Raw genomic sequence first — 22,347 nt, forward strand, 5'->3', positions numbered from 1 at the left:
ATTGGAAGATGCTCCCTTGTTGCTATCTCTTAGGGCCTTCCTATGTGGGGCTAGTTACAGTTCCTGCCCATTTTCAGTATGTTATCTACAAGCTAACTCTACACATTCTTCAGCATGGTCTGGTCATAAAAGAATCCTCACATAACAAAATGATCGGCTAAAGATGAGGTGCTGGCTGCTAGTAGCTCACCTCTGTAATCCTAGCTACCCAGAAGGCTGAAATTTAGAAAATAAAGTACAAAGCCTGGGCAGAAAAATTTGTGGGTCTTTGTCCCCAAAATAAGTAGGAAATAGCAGGAGTGGCTTAAATGGTAGAGTGCTTCTTGAGCCAAAGCATATTTAATGTATGTCCTGTTCCTTATGCCATATTTAATATGGCATGACCTTGCTCTCTAAAAATCCCAGGAGGCTGCACTGTCATCTTCCCATAAATACTTGCACACAATCATTAACTTCCTTACTACTGACATCTCTGCCATTTGCACTGAGTCAGGTCATATGGCCCTTGTGGTGAGACTGCTTGCTTAGTGTAGGAGTTTGTACAATCTATCTAAGTCCTTGTCATATATCATTTTGTGTTATTCATGCTATGTTTTTAACTCCCTTGATCCAGAGTCAAGATGCCACAATCCTCTCCTAACCCCTATTGATTTGTACTCTCTAGACCTTTTATTCCTTTGGAAAGTGGCTTCTTCTGTCTACAGCACTCCAGTAGATCCTAGTTGAATTACATGTTTTCTTTCTAACAGTGAGAGGGCATGCTAGGGAAATAATGGCAGTTTAGCATGAGGAGGGGTAGCCACTTCTATGGCTTCACAGAGTCCAGGGTCTAGGAGTTTACATTCTGCAAGGATTTCTATCCATTTGTGCCCATTGTAAGTATGAGAATTCCTTTTTCCCCTAAAACTTCTGGAACTTGGTATATCAAAATGGTATTGATTAGGAATTAAACTTTCTAGGGGTGTGGTCTCTCAGAGTATTACATTCTGAGTCTGTAGTCAATTTTCTCTGCCCTCCTACTAGATGAGATTAGCTCCTAATCAACCATTTGGAGAGCTCTGGTACACATGGACACCTCAGAGCTGTAATGCACTAAGCCAAAATGGCCAGACTTTTATGTTTCACCATATATAAGCCTTTGGTTATATGTCTGTCTAATGTGTACTAATCCTTGAAGGAATTGATTTCAGCAGCAATATTTCTTAACAGTAGATAGACAGTTTGCCTTTATGTCCATTACCTTTACTCCATTTAATTGTGTGTCCTCTTTTGTATTCCAGTTAAAAATGCTAGACATAGGGAAAGAGTACCATTCCTAGATGAGAAAGCCTCCACACTAATAAACCTAAAGTCACATTTCCTACATGGTGAAGGATGAAGCACAATGAGATGATGTAGCTTGATCCAAATTGCACTATTAGCTTACATAGTTCATTTGAAATTAGGAGGAAAGTGATCCAAAGTGATCCAAATAAAGAGTAGTATCATGCATGCTGGTCTAGACTTCAAAATACCAAATGAAACAATCTCAAGAAAATTGTAGACCAAAAAAATCAACAGCATCCACTTTCTGCCAATTCTGTTACTTTGTAGTTAACTCCTTAAGTTGTCTTTCCCCCATCTGTGCTATTCATATTGTTTTCTTATCCTTTTTCTCTTCTTAATCTACATACTAGCTTTGTTGACTCTTTTTTATCTTAGCTACCATTTATTTGTGATGATACACATTTTTAGTGTTAAACACACATTTATCAGAACAATACCTATTCATTCCAGATTATTCCATAAGTAGCTCTATTCATTATATTCTAAAATTGGAATGCTTCATAGTTACCTAGATTACACATACTTTCTTTTTTCTATTTTTTCTCCTTACCCATGCAGACTCATAGTAGTTTCTGTTGTCATTTTCTTAAACATCTTCTCACACTGTGAAGATGAGAACTTAAGGTAAAGAAATAAATATTAAATAGAGGAATACATATTACATGAAACTTGGCAATATTTTCAGGCCTAACTAATCTTCTGTTTCTCTTATTGTCTCTTATGTGTATTGGATTTTGCTATATAAAATAGTTCACTCAGTAATTCAATGTATTTCAACCTACTCTGACCTTTGCAGTAGTAAGATGACTTCCGAAATTCTTTTGTATTTTTTGGATTTTTAACAAGTATTTTAACTCAAAATAGAAAATGTAGTTTAGCTAAACAATACAATGTAAAAGTCAGATGCACATTACTTTTAAATTTAAGTGTGTATTTGTAAAAGGATATTAGGCAACAGCTAATGTGTTTCTAGGGAATTGTTCTATGTACTGGATTTTTAAGTGAACTTGAAAGGCTTTGAGGTCTGTTATTCTGTATCCTGCAAATGTAGTTGTCTACATATTGAAAAAAAATTGGAAGCAGTATAGAAGCATTCTACATCAATAGCTAAACCGCAATAATTTTAAAGATTTTTTTTTCAAGCCTAAGAAGTTCTTAAATATTTTAGCCTCAACTAGGTAATATTCTAATTTTGTATTGCTTTTCTTATGTACTACTTTTTTGTATTATTTATATTTGTATTTTTGTATTACTCTATTACTTTTTCTTGTGAAAAGTAATACACTACATCAATAAGATGTGGTTACTTTAAAAAAATAGAAGTACAGAATTTTGAGGGTTTTTTTTTTTTTTACTGACTTGAGGTAAAAAGTAACATTTCTTCTTACTCTAAGAAGTGATTTATTATACATCAAGCTCTTTTGGCCTTGTAAATTTTGGCTTTAGTTAACAAAATCTTTAAATAGACTATTACATAGCCCATTTTGAGAAAAAAGTGAAATGTTTTCAATGATTGTTCAGTTGTTCTGCTCTTAAAACATGATACGTTCTAAGTGAAAACTTTTCCATGTTCTTTACTGTGAAGTAATATGAAACTAGAAACCTTTTCAGTGAAATTTTTGTCAAAAAAGTATCTGCTGGCTGTCTCTTTAATGACTACCTTGTATTTCCCTTAAATACGCAACAGAAAACATTTGAGCTTTGTGAAGGATGTGACTTCTGTTTAAACTACTAAATTCTACCCACATAGTGCATAGGTAATGAATAAACAGATAGGCCAGGCTGTATTTCAGTGAAACAATGCCAACAAACAATCAAATAGACCATAGTATGAGCCATAGAATGCTAAATCCTGCTTTTCCTTGTATGTTGTAACACTTTATCATCTTTTTTACTACTTACTTTTTTATTTTAGCATTAGTTGTTTCTGAATTGACCAGTACACATATTCAATAACTAACAAAGTGAAGATAAAATTTCATGCATTTCATCTTTAGAAAATTACATCATTCTAAGAGTAATTTGCAGTAATTTGTGTGACATAAAAATAAATACAAGACTTCAAGACATAAAAATAAATACAAGACTTCAAGACAACTACAGTACTGAGAGACTGTAATTGATATTTTTAGCTTTAAAGTACCAAAACAAACCAAGCAAGGAATTTAGTCATTGTGATTGCTTTAAAATATATCTACAAATTCTTTGCTCTCCCTCTAATCTCCCTCTCCTGGACTGGAGGAGGGGCTAGCCACATTTTTTTTTTATCAGTGGGGTATGGCAGGCCTAACAGTAAGTGACTACATTGTACCTCCTCCCTTTCTCACATTCCCTCTTGAATCATTTGCTTTGTGGAAAGTCAACCCCCATTGGTCAGGGCCTACGGAGAAGCTCACATGGCAAATAAGTGAGACTTTCTTGCCCCCAGATTTCTTGAAACTAGATCCTCCAGCCTTAGTAAAACCCTCAGTCAAGCCTTTGGGTTGACTGTAAACGCATTAAAGATCCCAAGGCAGAATCTCCTGTAAGCCACTCCCATCTGAGCTTCCTAATCACAGAAATGGTAATAAAACAAGTGTCTGCTGTTATTTTTAAGCCACTTCAGAGAGTAATTTGCTTTGAAGCAGCTGAGAATTAAATAATCGATACTGTAAAAGGTTTTCCCATTTGTTGTGAAATGAAGAAAATTCAATAGAAAGGAACAAAACTGATCAAATATGAGAACAAGTCATGGCACTGTAGTCTTTCTTTCAAAAAGTTCTTATAATGGAAAGGAAGAGAGGCCCATAGGGAATCTTTGTCTGACAGGTGAATTCCAGCTTCACTTCTATAACTGACTTACACAGCATTTCCAATACAAGGAAGATATCTAGATATAAGGAACTGCCGGAAAGGTAGCCCTTCAGGGAAGATTAAACCTTCCAGAATCTTCTGTCTGTTGTAAATGTATAGTTTTCCAATCCATCATGATGGATTAGGCCATAGCACTAGCCTCTTAAAACATTCTTTCTATGAAACAGAGGGGAAAGTAGGTTTTGAATGTAATTATCTTCTATTCAGATTGTACTTTTCTTTAGTAGATGAATTTTATCTTATTTAGCTGACAGCAAGAAAAGTGTATTCTCTGTAGAAAAATTTCACAAACCTCCTTGTGAAATAGTTACCAAGGCTCCTACTTTTTGCTTCCAAACTCTTGAACAGTCTGTACAGTTTTTTCCACTTCTTCTTCATCCATATCCTCATAACTCTACAGAAAACAAATCCAAACACAGAAAAGGCACTGAAATTTTTCTTAGAGATCACTATCAGCCTTGTAACTGCCAAGTCTCATAACTTGGTTTCTGTGTTCTTCCTTAGCCTTTGCCACATAACACCAGTTGCTCTCTAATGGAAATGATTTTTCTACTAGCTTGCTTTGCACATTCCTGAATCTCTCCTAGATAATCTTCATTTTGCTTTCCTTTGTCTCCAAAGAATCCTCACTAAGATTCTCTTCTTGTCCATATTTTATAGGTACTATGTGTAGTAATCATCTTATGAGTACAATTGTCTTTTTTTAAACTGAGATTCATACATTAATATTTTAGTGGCTTGTTTTGTCACCTTTTCTAATATACTGGCTTTTCCCCTCTACATTGACAATCTATTTTAATGATGGTATCATTAACCTTTAAGAGTCATTACACTTAACTTAGACTATTACAGTAAGTTCTAACTGGGTCTATTCTAACTCCTTTCCTATTGTTTCTGCTTTCCACACCTTAAACAAAGTAATGTTAAATTACTATATATTCAGTACAAATACCCACCCATGTCCTACATTCCAAATAATTGGGATTCACTTTACATTTTACCAACTTTACCAAGTATTTTATCATTTTATCCCAACTAAATTCTGCCTAGATCATTCCCTCTCTACTTGGAATATGCTTTCACCACTGTGTTTTATCAACAGATAGCCTGATTAATAAACAAATAAATATATTATTTCATCTCATTTCATTCTTCTCACCTCATTTGGCATGTATTGAAAAAGTTGATTTGTAATCTAAACTAGAATGTGTCTTGGTGCACTTTTTGACATTTTAGTTTATGAAATTATTTCTGTGAAACCATCTCCTTTTCAGAGACTTTTCTGCTCTCCCTTTAATTAGCATATATTCATTGTGCAAAGGGGGTTCATTGAGATGTTTTCAGACATGCATAAAATGTACTGTGATCAAACTTAGCCAAAATTCACTTTTGAATAGAAAAAGAGCTACTGTATGAAAATGTTCAGTTTAATATTCATTGTATGTTTAATGTAACATTAACTGTTGGATCAAACTGAAACCAACATTTTTTTGTTGGCTTGAATATTGGAAAGTATTTTTGGTTATGTTACTAGTTGAGTGCAGGTGTTTGAAGTAGCTTTCTCATACCTTATTTTTAAGTCTGACTGTTCTATCCAGGTAGCTCCACTATCCTGGGGCAATAGCATATATAGTAAAAAAAAAAAAAAAACGGCAAGGAAAATCATCTGTTTCCCATGTTAATAAATGTATTTTATCAATTTTTAAATCTGTATTGCATCAGCCTGTTTCAACTAAGTTGTACTGCATTACAAAACAACATTAATGTGTTAGTGATTTATAAGCAGTTTTGTTTCTTATTTGCACTCAGTTGCTTGTGGGGCTGGCCTGTCATTTGCATTTTGAGACCCAGGCTTACAGTAGTGCTTCTCTGAAACATGATTTGTCTCATGTCAGAAGCAAACAGGCTTTTTAAAATGGAGTAACACATACCATTTATTTGCACATCTCTTTCATAAAAATAAGTCACTTATAGAAGTCCTACATCAGTACTATGGAGAATTATATTTCTCCCATGGTGAGAGTATAACTTGCGTAGGTACTGTGGAGAATTATGCTTCTCCCATAGTGAGAAGTTCAGTACCAACAGCACAGAGATGTCTAGCCCTTCTACAAAAAGGAACCATGAATAATTTTTTTACAACAGTGCAAGCTACTATACCTTCTTTTATCCATGCTAACATTTGAAAATGAGGCCATTTCTTACAACTACTGGTAAATTACAACTATTTAACAGATTTCTTTTGAGAGATACAAAAAATTCCACGCAGCTTACAATTATTGAAGTTAAATTTAGCAAAATGCATTTATGTATTTCATCTAGTATTTCCAAGGTTGTGAATAGTTTTATATAGGATATACTTTATATGTATCAATTTTATATACATTTAAGTGAAAATAAATTTAAAGCCTTGTGTATTTTAGATTTGCTACAACTGGTCTCAACCTCATTCAACAAATTGATTTTCACTAGGTCTGTCAAAGAAAGCTAATTATTTTAGAAAAAAATGGAAGAGAGAAATTTATAAAGGGAAAAAACAGATAACTGATAAAATAGAATAAAAACCTTAAAAGTAAACTACATATAGGTATGACAGTACAAATCAAAAGGGGAAAGAAATATTATCTAATATATGTAGTATTTTGAAAACTGACTATGTACATGGACAAAAGTTAAATTGAATCTCCATCTTACATCTTGTGAAAATTGGGCTCCAGATAGCATAAAGAGAAGTTAACACCAATAGAAAAATTGCTTATTATTTAATGACACAAAAATAAGAAAATGCTCCATAAATAAAGCCCAAAAGATATAAATCATAAGGCAAAAACCACTGGGCATTGCTATTAGAATTTATTATCAATGAAGACCAAAAAATAATCTCACAGGTAATAGGAAACCTCAGTAGAAAAAAAATGAGTCATAGATATTGATGATTTTCACAGAAATTGTCTAAAAGGTCAACAAGTATATAAAGAGATATTCAGATTAATTAGTTTTCAGAAAAGTGAAATTTAAAACAAAGGGTTATTACTCTGTCCAAAAGATATATTTTATTATAAAAAATTATTTCATAATGATGTGTCCTGAAAAGGATTTGCTTTTTTCTTGATGAATATAATATTATTTTAAAAATTATTCATGCTATTTGTTTCTAACGCATTTATAAGATTTCTTTGCTGCTTTTTATGTCCCTCCCCCACAGTATAATCCCTGCTTTCACTATATTTGATGTCGGTATAATTTGTGGAGGAGATGGGGAAAAACAAGTCGTTTAAGGATACAGGTGGACCCGTTGCAACTATGAACTATGAGAAGTACAAGTTGTCATGTCGAAAACGACCTTTACAACTTTGGTGGGGGGGGGGGGGGGAGATTAGATGGGGGGGGCAGGGGGAGGCTGGGAAGGGATGTGAAGGGTAAACAAAGGAGGAGACTGCAATGCTTAATAAGAAATGTACTCATCTTGTCCATGTAATTTTAACCCCTCTGTACAGTATTTTCACAGTAAAAAAAAATAAAAAAAGCTCAAATGAAGAATTAAAAAAAATTATTCATGCTAATGCAGAAAGATTTAGCTTATTAACTTTAGCTAGTGTTGAGTTTTTTCTGCTCTATGAGTAGATTTCAGTCTGTTTCCAAATTGGTAATCTAGATAATTCTACCTTTCTACTTTAATGTTGGAATATACATTTTTGTATGTATTCTTAATAGAATACATAGTAGAAACCTTTATAAACAACGAGAAATTAAAGTGCTCGGTGGTAGATTAGGTGCATCTTCAAATCACTAAAAACAATAAATTGAGATGTTTTAAAATGAATATACACCTTTCTGCAATGTATAAGGTCTTTTTTACTCATAAGCTAGCCAATTCACAGAAATAGTAAGCTTTGATACATTTTTTATTAAATTGTCTCGAGGTCTTGAGTAGTAACAGAGAGCCATTTTAAGCCTATATTCATCTAATTTAAGTTTCATTTAAGATTCCTGTGGGTCTGTTGCAAGCTCTAGAACAGATGATGTTTTCTACTGAGGGACCTCTGTCTTCCAATTTTATATCACTTGACTGGTAATACCTCCTTATACTTACACCAAAGTAATAAGCTCAGATATCCTACTGGGATATGTAGTATAAATCAGTGAAATAAGCCATGTAAAAGACACAGTAAGGATTGGGGAAGTAGAGTGCATCTGGATCCAAATAGTACATTATTGCTTAGTTCTTTCCCCCATTTGTCATTAAGAATGTTTGCATTGCTGGTTGCCAGTGGCTCACACCTGCCACGCCGCCTCCTGCCGAGTCTGAGTGAGAGATCTTGGCAGGCAAAGCATAAGCTTCAAGGAAGCATGCCTGCAGGAAGGGGGTGTTGGTTCAAGGCTTCCTGTACATGTGGCTGTACCTTTATTGACTTTACCTTTATTCTTACTATATTCTTCCTGGCTGTACATTCGTTGCCTTTATTCTCATTTTGGCTATTTTTCTATTGATTCGCGAATAGAGCTTGTTGTTCCTTTCCAGTCCAATAGAGACAGCTTCTCTGAATAATAAAGACTAGGACCAAAGATTAGATGTAGACAATGCCCCAATCGATATATCATCTGATGTGACGCTGCCTCCAAAAGCTCCTGCAACTTCACAAGCAGTTTTGTGGCTCACTCACAGTAAATATAGAAATTTTAAATTTCCAGATATGTTACAATAGGCAGAATTAATGAATTAAACTAAATCAGAAGGAGTTATCCCAGAAGCACAGAGAGTTCTAGAAAAAGGGACCCCTGATAATAAAAGGAAAAGAAAGATTCCCCCAGCAGTTATGACTAAGTTTGGTCCAGCTTACATTATAGGGAATAGATGGTGGTTTCCCACAAAATATAAAGTTAGTGACATCACATTTCCTGAGCCAACCGATGAACCATTGCCTTATACGGTTTATAAAGATGAAAATAGATGGATTAATGTAAAAGAAAAAATAGTATCTTGGTACTCATTAGATTTTATGCAAAGATTAAGTAGATCTAGACCATTGTGGTGTTTATTATCAAAACAACAATAAGATAGTTTAAAATAACAATTAGAAATTTATGCGAACAAATATTGGGATTAAAATCATAGGAAACAGAGAATGCCTGACTCAACCTGGAAGTGGTTTTTAGGATGGTTTCAAAAGTACTTGAAAATATATGGAAAAAATAAAAAGAGTACAATATAAGTACAGCCATGTCTTAGATTTGTTAATTATTAAACATAAAAAGGCTGAATAGATGACGCATTCTATTAAACAATATGCTAGACTTGTTCTGCACCACTTAGCTTAAACAGTTGGTGGGATAGTCATCAAATTTCATGTAATCCATTAATGCTTTGCTTTTTAAAAAAATTGATTACGTGCTTAAATAAACAAAGAATCTATATCACAATCACACACTGTATAAAAATGTTAATTCTCCTCAATAAAGATACACTCAGATGGAACTCTTCTGAGTCTGTGTCTGTTTGTCACTGCACCAACTCTTTACCTACCTATCCCGAGATCCCTGTCTCGTCCAAGTGCTCCGGCCGAGCTGGTCCATCACACACACCTATAATTCTAGCTCTTGAAGAGATCTGAGAATCATGGTTTGAAGCCAATTAACTGCTAGAAAACCGCAAGTGGCCTTGTGGCTGAAAGTTGTAAAGCACTAGCCTTAAAGCTCAGAGACAGCACCCAGGCCCTGAGTTCAAGCACCACAAATGACCAAAAGAAAAAAGAAGAAAAGAAAAAGAATGTTTGAGTTTTTGTAATTCTAGCATTTATGGGATACAAGGTTGATTCAAATAGGTTTCATTAGTCCATTTTTTTTTGTTATAACCAAATGCATTATGTGTGTGTATACCAGTAATGATGCTTAAACTCAGAGCATAAGCACTGTCTCTTAGCCTTTTCATTCAAGCCTGGCACTCTACCACTTGATCTCAATCTCTTAAGTAGCTAGGATTATAGGTATGAATTACCAACACCTACCTTTCAACCATCTTTGCTGAAAGGTGCTTAAAGAGATGGCTTCTTTATCTTGTACCTCTGCATCATAACAATTTTCTTTTTTGAGCTTACATCACAATTTATATTTAAGTTTTCACTTAATCATTTTTATTTCAGTGTTGAAAGACTTTTTGTCTCATTTATCCAAGACCTAGATCATCTTTCACACTAAAGGCACCAACTCCTTTGTGAATAACTGAATAAATGAATGAAAGAGTATATACTGAGCCTTTCAAAGAAGGAAATCACACAAAAAATAATTTATTAAGCTAATATACGTACATCAATCAGAAAGATATAACATCTGGTAGATTATCAGACTATCACAAAAGCAGATTTGTATTTAGATTGGGAACTCCTTGCCTCCTAACATAGGCTCTCATACATTTGCCAATTGAATAAATTAATTTTGATAAATTTAATAGGCTGTGTACTTATAGAAGAAGGAATTGTACCCCAAATGAAATGTAGGGGGATAATATTACTACTAATGACTAATATAAATGACCAGAATGCCACAGTAGCAATGTAATATTTATGTATTTTTCTGTTAATTTTTTTTTCCCAACAGGGACCTGTTGGTTTACCTGGAGAAGTAGGGATAACCGGATGCACTGGTGAAAAGGTATTGCTTTCATTGTTTTGTTTTATCATTAGGAGTCCAGTCTAAGTCAAAAAGAGACATTATTTTTTTTTTTTTTTTTGGGTCCGGTCGTGGGGCCTGAACTCTGGGCCTGGGCGCTGTCCCTCAGCTCTTCAGCTCAAGGCTAGCGCTCTACCACTTGAGCCACAGCGCCACTTCCAGCTTTTTTCTTTTTGCTTATGTGGTGCTGAGGAATCGAACTCAGGGCCTCAGGCATGCAAGGCAAGCGCTCTACCACTGAGCCACCTTCCCAACTCAAAAAGAGACATTATTGAAAGGAGAAATTATTCTTAGCTTTAATACATTACCTCCACTGAATCTCTTGAATATATTGAAATATAGCTAATTGCCATCTCTGCTTCTAATTTTTTTTAAAAGTTCCCTTTTGATTAGAAAAATATGGTCTGAAAAGAAAATAGAAAATGAATAGCCTGTGTGACTACAAAAATGTGACTTAAATCTATGTTAGCAGTCAAAGGTAATTCTGAATGTCTTTAAATATTCACAATCTCTTCTGCATTACTCCCATTCCCCTTTTTCTCATCTCTAGAGTATCCTTGCTTTCTCCCTATTTATTCAAAACCAATTGCTGGACTCAGTTGAATTCCCATTTTCTCTACAGTCACCTCAGACTCTAAGCCTTGCTGATTTCTTCTGTTCTAGAGGTTAGAATAAGCACTGCAAAATTTAAAATTGAATTGTCTGTGGATTGTTTTATCTCTGTCGAAATCATGCATATAGTTACTCGAGAGTGGACTCTAAGTTGTTCTTGAAATGTTTCTTCTTATTTATTATACCTGCTTAATTTATGCTTGTTGGCTTTTTACTAGCAATATAATAATATGAGTTTTCACATTATATTCAGATAGTATTATAATTCTTTCATTCTAGTACATTTTAGTGCTTGGTTAAGTCATACACTTACATTGTGACAATGGCGAGCATTTTAATGTGACTTAGTTTAGTACTTTTAATCTATGTAGATTTGATTATTATAATTTCAGAACTATTCCTATAGTTCATAATTGTGGTTGATAGACTATGAACGTAACTTGTTTACAATGGTATATAGATTAAATTTTTCAATATATTTTGACATTTTTTATTGTCACGTTTATGCTTTATAAAATTGTATATTTTCACTTATAAAATTTTAACATGGTACATCCTTCATATTAAGTTCTATTTACCTATAATTTCTATTTTCTTCCTTTTAGTAAAACTATTTTTTCCATTGAAAATTTCATGAGATTTTTTTCTATTGTACTACCTTGCAATATTAAGGGGAAAAGCAGGAAGTATAAATTGAAAATATTAAAATTAAGATGAGATATGTATGTTAAGATATAATTCTGGCAAATTTTCTAGTCTTCCTTTGGTGATGAGTAGATAACATGACTTTGTTACTCTTTATCTTTGTTTTGAAAGGGAGATCGAGGAAGTCCAGGCCCACTGGGTCCCCAGGGAGAAAAGGGCATTATGGTAAGAGCTCAGTGATTTGAAAAAAATAGTTCCAATGCAGACAAGAAAGCTAAGGCATTTCAGAGATACAATTGTCATGACTGGAATTTAAGTGAAAAAAGATGCTATTTTATAATGAATTTCTGTTACGATTTTTTTTAATGCTATTTGGAAGCAACACACTAGAAAGCATGATAGTAAATGCCTTCATCAAATAATTACCTGGTTTTAGGATAATTAAACCACCATAAACTAGCTAAGCAGATTAGAAGAAAATGGAATCAAAATAGTACATTTTCTGATACAGCTTATAATTTATATACCAGAGAGCATCATTGTTGTTCCCCCATGAATTTGTAGTCATGAGGTAATTTTTTACCACTTAGGAGCTCAGCCCTAAAATTTACCTTACTCTCTGTATCTTAAAAATACTAAGAGTTGAGAGGTTTTTATATCTGTTTTTAGTTCATTAAATAGTTTCTAAGTATGATAGAAACTGAAATTATTGTTATCAGTTATAAAAACAAATCATTCTTACAGAAAATATATTGTAATTGATCATATGGTTCATACAGCACATACTACCTGTTATTCTTCATTTTAAACTTACTTGTTATCAGAAAATCTCCATAGCAATCTCCATTTTCTAAGCACTCTCCAGTTGTTGACTGCTAAGAAACTGAACGTTCCCACAATTTTAAGAATAATTTTTGGGAAGGTGGCTCAGTGGTAGAGTGCTTGCCTTGCATGCATGAGGCTCTGGGTTTGATTCCTCAGCACCACATTAGCAGGAAAAAAAAAGCCAGAAGTGGTGCTGTGGCTCAACTTGTAGAGCACTATCCTTAAGCTGAAGAGCTGAGGGACAGCTCCCAGGCCCAGAGTTCAGGCCCCATGACCAGACCCCCCCCTTAAGAAAAAAGAATAATTTTCTTCTAAGACATTATCAGAATTAGTGTTAAAACCATAAAGGGGGTAGCCTTTCTCAACTTTGACAGGGCAGAATGTTTGTACACATTCGCTTTCCTCAATTACAGAATTATTTCCTGAACTCTCAGGAAAGGATATGATTTCATAATGTGGAAGTCAGAACATACATCCATGCACGAGATAACATAACCATCAGGAAGATGAAATGATGTTGTCTTCTCAATGGTCTGTAATGAGTCACTACATAGTAATTTCCTTTTCTAAGCAAAGAATTTAAAATAAATGGATACACTGTTCATATATGTTTCTATGGTCTTTCTGCACAATACTTCCTTATGGCCTCTTACATCTTGAATGGGACAGGGAAATCTCAAATTATCCCTTTTGTTGTTATTTATTGATTTATCTTAAACTTATGAAATTGGTTCTATATCTTTCCAATTTTGTTTACATTCTAGGGATATGACGGTCCTCCTGGAATTCCAGGACCCATGGGCCTGTTGGGATTGCCTGTGAGTACAGAATAGGCCCATCCACAATATTTATTTTCCTTTAAATCCATCAACTTTGATGCACTGCTTTTCTTAACTTCATGTGGAATAAGTCTTGTGCAAAGTTGTTGTGACTACTTTGCTCCCAAACTATATAAATACTCTAGAACATTTCGTGGTGTCTTGGATTTCTTCATCTTAATTTAGTGTATTAACCAGTCCCAGTTCTTTAATCAAACTAAACTCATTTAAAGTTCACTTGAATAATCATGTCTAAGAAATTTGATTTACTGATCTGACCTATAATTGAGACCAGATGAGTAAACAAATCACAAGTTAAAATTTTCAGATATCCTTCAAAAGCCAATTCATATTCATAGGAAATATACCTTGGTTCAAGAAAGCTTGAGTTTTGAAAACAAAAAACTCTCATCTGTTATTTATGGAAAACCTATGAAATCTTGCTCCAAATGGGGCAAAGTTTTGTTTCTCAGAGTTTAATAGTTATTGTAAGCATGACTATGAAAACAAAATTCCGTGTCTCTTGAACAAGACTTACCTTACCAGAAATGATTTATATTAGATTTTTGATGGCTTGGATTTAAAAATATGCTTGAATTTAAAAATATTCACAATATATCATTGGCTTCTAAAAGTAGAAATATGCTTGTGATACTTAAGTTCACAAATAAATGAAGCTAAACCTTTATTGAAAATGTAAAGTATCATCATGTTTAGTAGATAGCAACTCAATTTCCATTGAAGACTACTTTGTGGCATATTTGGGACGGTTTGTGATATTTATCATGGTTTCATAAAGGTCTATTTTCACATGCTGGAATTATCTTAAATATGTGGAGTAATAGAAACAGACATTGCAGATGAGGCAGCTTAGAGTGGTCTGACTGAATGGTTATCTTCTTCCCTTTTTCTCTACCCCAAAACGATACCCACTGAATAACAAAAGCTTCCTATTCTTTCTTCAGGGCATAAACACCCAAAGATGTCACTGCTCCAAATAGAATTTTTATAAAGCAAGATATTAGAATCTGGGTGCCAGTGGCTCACGCCTGCAATCCTAGCTACTCAGGAGGCTGAGATCTGAGGATCCCAGTTCAAAGCCAGCCCAGGCAGGAATGTCCATGAGACTCTTATCTCCAATTAACCACCAGAAAACTGGAAGTGGTGCTGTGGCTCAAGTGGTAGAGCACTTGCCTTGAGCTGAAGAGCTCAGGGACAGTGTCCAGGCCCAGAGTTCAAGCCCCATGACTGACAAAAAAAAACAAAACAAAAAGCAAGACATTAATGGCATTTGATCGTTAAAACGTCTTTTAAGGAGACTAATCAATTTTATTATTTTAATTGCTAAGACAACTTACATTATGTACTAAATAAAATTATGACTATTCTGACAACATTTCCATGAACTTAATAATTGACTTTATATTTGAACATGTAGGGTCATATGGGAGCAAGAGGACCACCTGGGAATCAAGGTCCTAAAGGACAAAGAGTAAGTCATGTAATAAAAAGAAGTATATTTAAAACCAATTCATGTTGTGCACTTGTGGCTTACACCTGTAATCCTAACTACTCAGGAGGCTGAGATCTGAGGATCGTGATTTGAATCCAGCCTGGCCAGTAAAGTCTGTGAGACTATCTCCAATTAACCAACAAAAATCTGGAAGTAGAACTGTTGCTCAAAGAACACTAGCCTTGAGCAAGAAAGTTCAAGGAAAGTACCCAAGACTAGCACAAAAGAAAAATCACTTATAACATTAAGTTCGACAAAATTAGCTCCACTACAACCAGGGATTTAGTTTAGAGGTAGAGCATCTGCTTAGCAAGCGTGAGACATTAATTTTGGTCACTAACACCAGGGGAAAAAATGTTCATGTTCCTAGAATTATGTTTGCATATTATTAGAATTTTATTGTCATTGATTTGGATAAACTATGGCATTAATCAAAATATGACTCATATTTTGCACTTGCAAAACCATACTTTCCCATTTAATATTTACCTATATCACTAGCTCATAAAGGATTCTCTCTTTATTCCCAGACTTTAATTATAGCTTTTGTGGGAACTATACATGTAAAGGCCTTTACATAAATTACATTTCTACTCACAAAAGATTTAAAAAGCAACATAATGGTATAGTAAGAACAATAAGAAACAAAATAAAGGTATAGGAAATGAAATAAGTGTTTATTCATTTTAAATCATAGGTGTTGTGATAATTGCTGCCAAATAAGTGTACATCAGAATTAGTTTTTTTTTTCTTTTTGTCTTGGTTGTTTATCTGTCCTTTAGAGTAGGTGTAAAGGGGGCACAGAAATGGAAAGACTAAAGGTGAACCAAAAAATGCAGCTGTGATAACTCACTGGACACTATTTTGAAAATGAACTATAAAACTCGTGGGTGGGGATGGGAGGGAAAACTGGAAGAGAGCAAAGGAAAGAGGTAAAGGTGTTTGACAAGAAATGTACTCATTAGCTTACTTATGTAACTGTAACTCCTCTGTACATCACCCTCACAATAAAGTAAAGTTAAAAAGAAAAGGGTGACATTGTCCAGGAAATTCACTCCTTCCTTGACACATGGGACAGAAACCACTCTGTACAAAACTATGCCTGTGGGTGGGGGCCACGCGAGACGCGGCTGCTGGGGAGGACAGTGGGGCCTGCCTTATCAGGCCTGGCTCTTAGATCTGAGGCTGGAGGTTCAAAGCCAGCCTGGGCAGCAAAGTCTGACTTCTCTCCAACAAACCAGCCAAATGCCAGACTGGAGGCACGGGTCAAGTAGCAGAGTGCTGTGAGTTGGCACAATTCTAAGCACTTTCGGGTCACTCAGTGGAAGAGGGCGGAAGGTCATAAGTGACCCTAACTTAGCCTGAATGGTTTTTTTCCCTCCTCTGATCTCTGCCAACTTCCAGCCCCCACACCTGGACCCGCTTTTCGGGCCCCCCAAGGCCCGGGCAGAAGGGACACAGGCCCCCGCAAGGCTTGTCCACTCCGTGCACCATGTCCTTTTGGACCAAGGGCTGGAGGGGGAGCTGCGGTTAGAAACTGGCTAGGATCTGCAGTGGGCATGCGCGGGTTCGGCTGCTGCGCGCGCTGGGGACACAGGTGACCCCGAAACACTGCCCAGCCACCAGGGCCTGGATTTTTCTGGAAAGCCTTCAGGAATAAACAAACAGCAAGGCTTGCAAATAAGTTGTGGACGTGCCAGGTGGGGACCAAGGAGTAGGAACTGGGTGACGTTTTTTCTCATGTTCTGAGGACAGTGGGCTTTGCTGGCTTGTTACTGTTTCTTCAGCGCAAAGGAGGGATAGATGGCCCGGGCTCTCATCAACGTCCCTTGGGGTGGCTGCTGGTCATGAAATGAGATGCACTGGGGCATTGGCCTTCGGGGTCGGGCAATGTCCGACTCAGTGTGCAGTCTGCTTTAGCTAAGAGAGTATGCACTGTCGTGCATGCACGCATCCATCCATCCACACATTTAAGCATATATCCATCCCCTCACCACCCATCCAACCATTTATCTATCTACCCATCCATCCATCCACCCATCACCCATCAATAAAAATAAAATACATAAATTCGATTTGGCATCTATTTCTACTCCCTTCTTTTTCCGTCCTTCTACTGTGATTGTGATCTTAGTATCCTAAACCCAGCTTTCCAAATGTTTGGTTTTTATATCACTCTCAAAAATATGAAAATTTTTGTCTATCCCACCATGGTAAGAAAAAAATGTGTCTGGCTAGTGTCAACCTTTTTCCTGCCACCCCAAAGGCTAAAGGAATCCGATTTTAAAACATATCTATAATCTATTTGTAGCACACTTGTGTCAGTATGCTGACACATATATAGACCCCATACTTATATGCTCTTCCTTGTTTGGCTGATTTACAGTTATCAAATGGTCATATGAATATCATGAACACTCGTACCACTCCTTGAGGAGTCTGCCTGCCCTACTGCTTACCTTCTGTCCATCAGCTCTTCACACATCAGCCTTCCTAACATTTGCAGATCCCCTACAATTTGCCAGAGACCCTACTAGCCCATGGAAGACTCAAGTTAACTATCCCTTAAATCTAGACACATTGATTTTACAGTTGCATGGCTTACCTTTTGAAGTGTTGTGCAATATTAACATTTTCCAGAGAACAGGAAAAAAATTCCAAGCCAGCAACAACATTCTCTCATCTCAAGAAGCAGCATAAGCAAATTAGTTTCATAGTTTTTTCTAACCTGTTTAGTGAAGGTCATGCAACCTTTTTTCTGCCATAGCTGAAAGATAGCAGAATTGGATGAAAGACTATTCTTATATCTCCTAGAAGGGAGGTAACACATACGTTTAGAGTATTATTTATCTTATATAATCTAAGCTTTGTTTCTGAAGAGCAGTTAAGGGAAGTGAAATAATAGTTCAAAGATTAATAGTATAGTACACAAAGTCATTTTTTTTAGGTAGATGACATAAAGTCACAGAATCTCTACTCTGGTACTAGAAAGATGGCAGTTTGATCTGCTGGGTTCTGAGGTTTCACATAGACTTAACTATTATCCTTCATCTACACGCATTTGATGCTGTAAGTGGAAGAAGTGATGTTTTGATATTTGTCCAGTATATTTCTGTCTAGATTTCCAAACAGGAGAAATGACACACAAGAGAGACTTAACTTCACCTTCTGTCAAGTCTGTGAATTGGGTCTTTATCAATGAAATGCCTTTATATCTTGTACTTTTTCTCTAGAGGGACAGTGCAGAGGCATGCACCTGAATAACTTGTTATTCTGACTGTGCCATTTGAGCTAAATTTGATGAGGGAGATTAGAATAGCTACCCTAGAAATACGTAAGGTTTTAAAGTTTCCTGAGAGAAGAAAAATGTATATGATTATACATATACTTAGCCTTCAAGGAAATCTTACCATTGGAGTAAGACAGCCATCAGTAGTATTTGTATTTAGATTCAGTGGTACATAGGCTCTAGAGCATTCCAAGTGATAGGGAGAGTTCCTCTGGTGATTTCTTCCCTGGAAATAAGTTTAGAACAAGAATATTTTCCCCAAAGTTACTGATAATGTTAGTTTTTGTTTCATGAAACATTTGGTTCCAGCTGTTTAAATCAAGAGCCAGGAGAGATTGTTAGGCATCATTAATCAGGCATGTGAGTGATTTAAAATTAATAGAAGGGTCATACAAGATAGACAGATGTGGCTTAAAAGAAATATAAACATATTGACTCCAAGTCACGAAGACATTTGTTCAGTGCATACAGCTGTTCCTTTCATTCAGATACTTAGCTCATTATAGTTTATTACAGAAATAAAAAATGGGCCTACTGTTCTCATAAAAGTCTTAAACAAAATTATTCCTGAAAATTCTTCTTCAAGACGCTTAAAAGTCTTCTTTGCTCAGCACCAGTGGCTTACAACTTGTAATTCTAGGCTGAGATCTGAGGGCTACAACTCAAAGATAGGTCTAGGCAGAAAATTCTGTGAGACTCTTATCTCCCATTAACCACCAAAACTCCAGAAGCAGAGCTGTGACTCAAGTGGTAGTGAGGTAGCCGTCAGCAAAAACAAAAAACAACTCATAACAGCACTCAGGCTCAAGGTCCACGATTGAGGAGAGCCTACTTAACATAATCAAGACCCTGGTTACATCTCTAGCAACTAACTCTCTCTGCCTCTGTCTCTCTCTGTCTATCTCTCCTCACCCAGATCCCACTCTCACACACAAATACACATCTAATAATAGTAACAGCAAGGTAAAAGTATTTTTAACATGCAACCATACAAAGTATTTTAATACAAAACAAAGCGAGTGGCTAATTTTACAGACACCTTTTTAATGATAGCAATCATCAATTTACTATGAATATTTAATACTCAGTTGTAGATGTCTGCTGAATTCCAGGTATAACCTGCATTCACTTCCTAAATAAATTAACATTTATTCCTTTTTAAACTTTGAAAAAATGTTATAAGTATAATGAAGTACAATTATTCACACTTCAGACATTTTAAGTAAGGAAACTTAATCACAGATTTTAGTTTCTTCATTTTAAAAAAAGTGTGATTTGAGCCAGGCACTGATGGCTCATGCCTTTAATCCTAGCTACTCAGGAGGCTGAAATCTGAGGATCATGGTTGAAAGCCAGCCTACACAGGAAAGGCTGTGAAACTCTTATCTCAATAAACCACCAGAAAACTGAAAGTGGTGTGTGGTTCAAATGGTAGAGTGCTCACTTTGAGCTGAAGAGCTGAGGGACAGTGCTCAGACCTAGAGTTCAAGCCTCATGGCTGATTTAAAAAAGTGGGATTTGGAATAATTCAGCATTGGCAATAGGAGATGTATATGTCATAAGAAACTGGCATTTAATTATGAAACTTTCTTCCAGCTGAAGGCAGTCTTTTCTACTTAATATCTAGGTAGTCAATAAATCTGATTTTATTCAGAAAAGTGAAATATCTTTGCAATTTTTAGACCAAATAAATTTTGTTCTATAGTTTGTTGGTTGTGGGGTGTGAACTTAGCGCCTGGGAGCTGTCCCTGAGTTCTTTTTACTCAAGGCTAACATTCTGCACAGAGCCACAGCACAACTTCTAGTTTTCTGGTGGTTAGCTGGAGATAAGAGTGCCACGAACTTTCCTGTCTGTGCTGTCTTTGACCCGTGATCCTCAGATCTCAGCCTCCTGAGTAGCTAGGACTAAAGGCTTGAGCTATCAGCATCTGGCCAATTATTTAAATTATAAATTTACAGCTATATGTCAGATGGCACTTTACCTTGTGGCTGCTACCACTTAAACCTAGAACAATTTCTTTTACCAGTCTTGTGAATAGCCATTTCATCATGTTCTAGAAATAAATTCTTATTCTTCTACCACTCCTCCCTCTCCACTCCAAACAAACTTCACATTTCTAATTATTTGTTCCATCTATGTCTTCAGCATTTGGACCAGCCTCTTCCACTCCATTGCCAATTTATCAATTAGATAGATTCTACTTCTTTTGTTGTTCAATTTTTGGAGCTATATATTGTGGATATTAATTCTTTGATGAATGTCTTACAAAGCATGGTAGAAGTAAGATTTCATCTGCACTCAGCCAAGATGGAGGTTCTTCAATAGTGGCATTATTTACAGTTTGTAAGGCTGTTGAAATTTTAAGATGAGGGGAACAAAGTGTGAAGAATCTTCGCACTTAAAAATGTACAGGCATCCTTTAGTCACTAATTTCATCTTCGGTTACTCAGTCATTGAAAAGCTCAAATATGCTTTGATCTCAGGATCTATTCACTTGTCATTCTTCTATTGGCTTGTTTATGAATTCAGGGATTTTTTCCTTCTTTCTTCTTTGTCCTCTGCACCTAAAACAATATCCAGCTTGTAGTAGGCCCTTAGTAAAGATTTGTTGAATGAATAACACATTTTGTTAATTAATGACCTGTGAAGTTAAAGCTGTGCTTCTAAACTTGATCTTAAATGTGTTGCACATTAAGAGTTAGTTTTGCAGTCTTTTATGGTAAAATAAAGCAAGTAAGGGACAGATTATGGAGTACAGATGATTACAGATGGAGAAATTGTAATTGGAGGTATGACTTGCACTTAAATAGGACTAGTAGAACTCTGGATTTTCATGGAGTGTGAATGTTCTCTTCAAGTCCATAATGTGCCCAAGAAGAGGATTAAGTGTCATAGTTACCCTAAGAATATGCAGGTAGAGCTCTGTTATAGTAAGCAGCTCATAAAAATATAAAAGCTAAATGAAAGCTTATCTTAGAAAAGATATAAAAGATGGTGCTTTGGTGGACATTAGTGGCTCACAATTGTAATCCTAGTTACTCAGGAGGCTGAGATCTGAGGATCATGGTTCACAGCCAGCCCAGGTAGGAAAGTCCGTGAAACCCTTATCTCCAATTAAATACCAGAAAACAAGATATGGATCTGTGGTTCAAAGAGCAGTAGTCTTATGCGCAAAAGTGTAGGGATAACTCCCAAACCCTGAGTTCAAGCTCCATGACTAACAAAAACAAAAACAAAAAACCAAAAAAAAAAAAACAAAAGATGCTGCTGAAGCATCATCAGGTGATTTACATATTCCTGTATAGAAATGACCTGTGATTCCTGTTTCCTTTTTTTTATTTTTGTCGGTTGTGAGGCCTGAACTCTGGGCCTGGGCACTGTCCCTCAGCTCTTCAGCTCAAGGCTAGCGCTCTACCACTTAAGCCATAGTGCCACTTCTGGCTTTTTCTGCTTCTGTGGTACTGAGGAATCAAACCCAGGGCCTCGTGCATGCAAGGCAAATACTCTACCACTGAGCCACCTTCCCGTTCCCATTTTCTAACCGATACAAATAGAACTTCTGTTTTTGTTCCTGTGTTTATGCCAGTCCTGTGGCTTCAACTCAGGGCTTGTGCTTTTATCTCTGAGCTCTGAGCTCTTTTGCTCAAGGCCACTTAAGCATTCTACCACTTGGGCCACAGCTCCACTTTTAGCTTTTGGGATAATTAATTGGAGATAAGAGTCTCACAGACTTTCTTGCCCAGGCTGTCTTTATGATCCTCAGATCTCATCCTCCTGAGTAGCTAGGATTAGAAGCATG

At 35.9% G+C, this 22,347-nt stretch overlaps 1 protein-coding gene across 1 annotated transcript in view; it reads left to right on the top strand.

Moving 5' to 3' along the window:
- The window catches only part of Col24a1 (collagen type XXIV alpha 1 chain), a 305,980-nt gene that overhangs the window by 167,957 nt on the left and 115,676 nt on the right, over positions 1 to 22,347 (top strand). The window contains exons 25-28 of the mRNA XM_042685239.1: positions 10,774 to 10,827; positions 12,274 to 12,327; positions 13,692 to 13,745; positions 15,184 to 15,237. Coding sequence (XP_042541173.1) covers positions 10,774 to 10,827; positions 12,274 to 12,327; positions 13,692 to 13,745; positions 15,184 to 15,237 — 216 coding nt within the window. The remainder of the gene's footprint in view (positions 1 to 10,773; positions 10,828 to 12,273; positions 12,328 to 13,691; positions 13,746 to 15,183; positions 15,238 to 22,347) is intronic.

The sequence above is a fragment of the Dipodomys spectabilis genome, unplaced genomic scaffold, assembly GCF_019054845.1.
Source record: "Dipodomys spectabilis isolate Male_0828 unplaced genomic scaffold, ASM1905484v1 ptg000002l, whole genome shotgun sequence".
In the NCBI taxonomy this organism is placed as follows: domain Eukaryota; kingdom Metazoa; phylum Chordata; class Mammalia; order Rodentia; family Heteromyidae; genus Dipodomys; species Dipodomys spectabilis.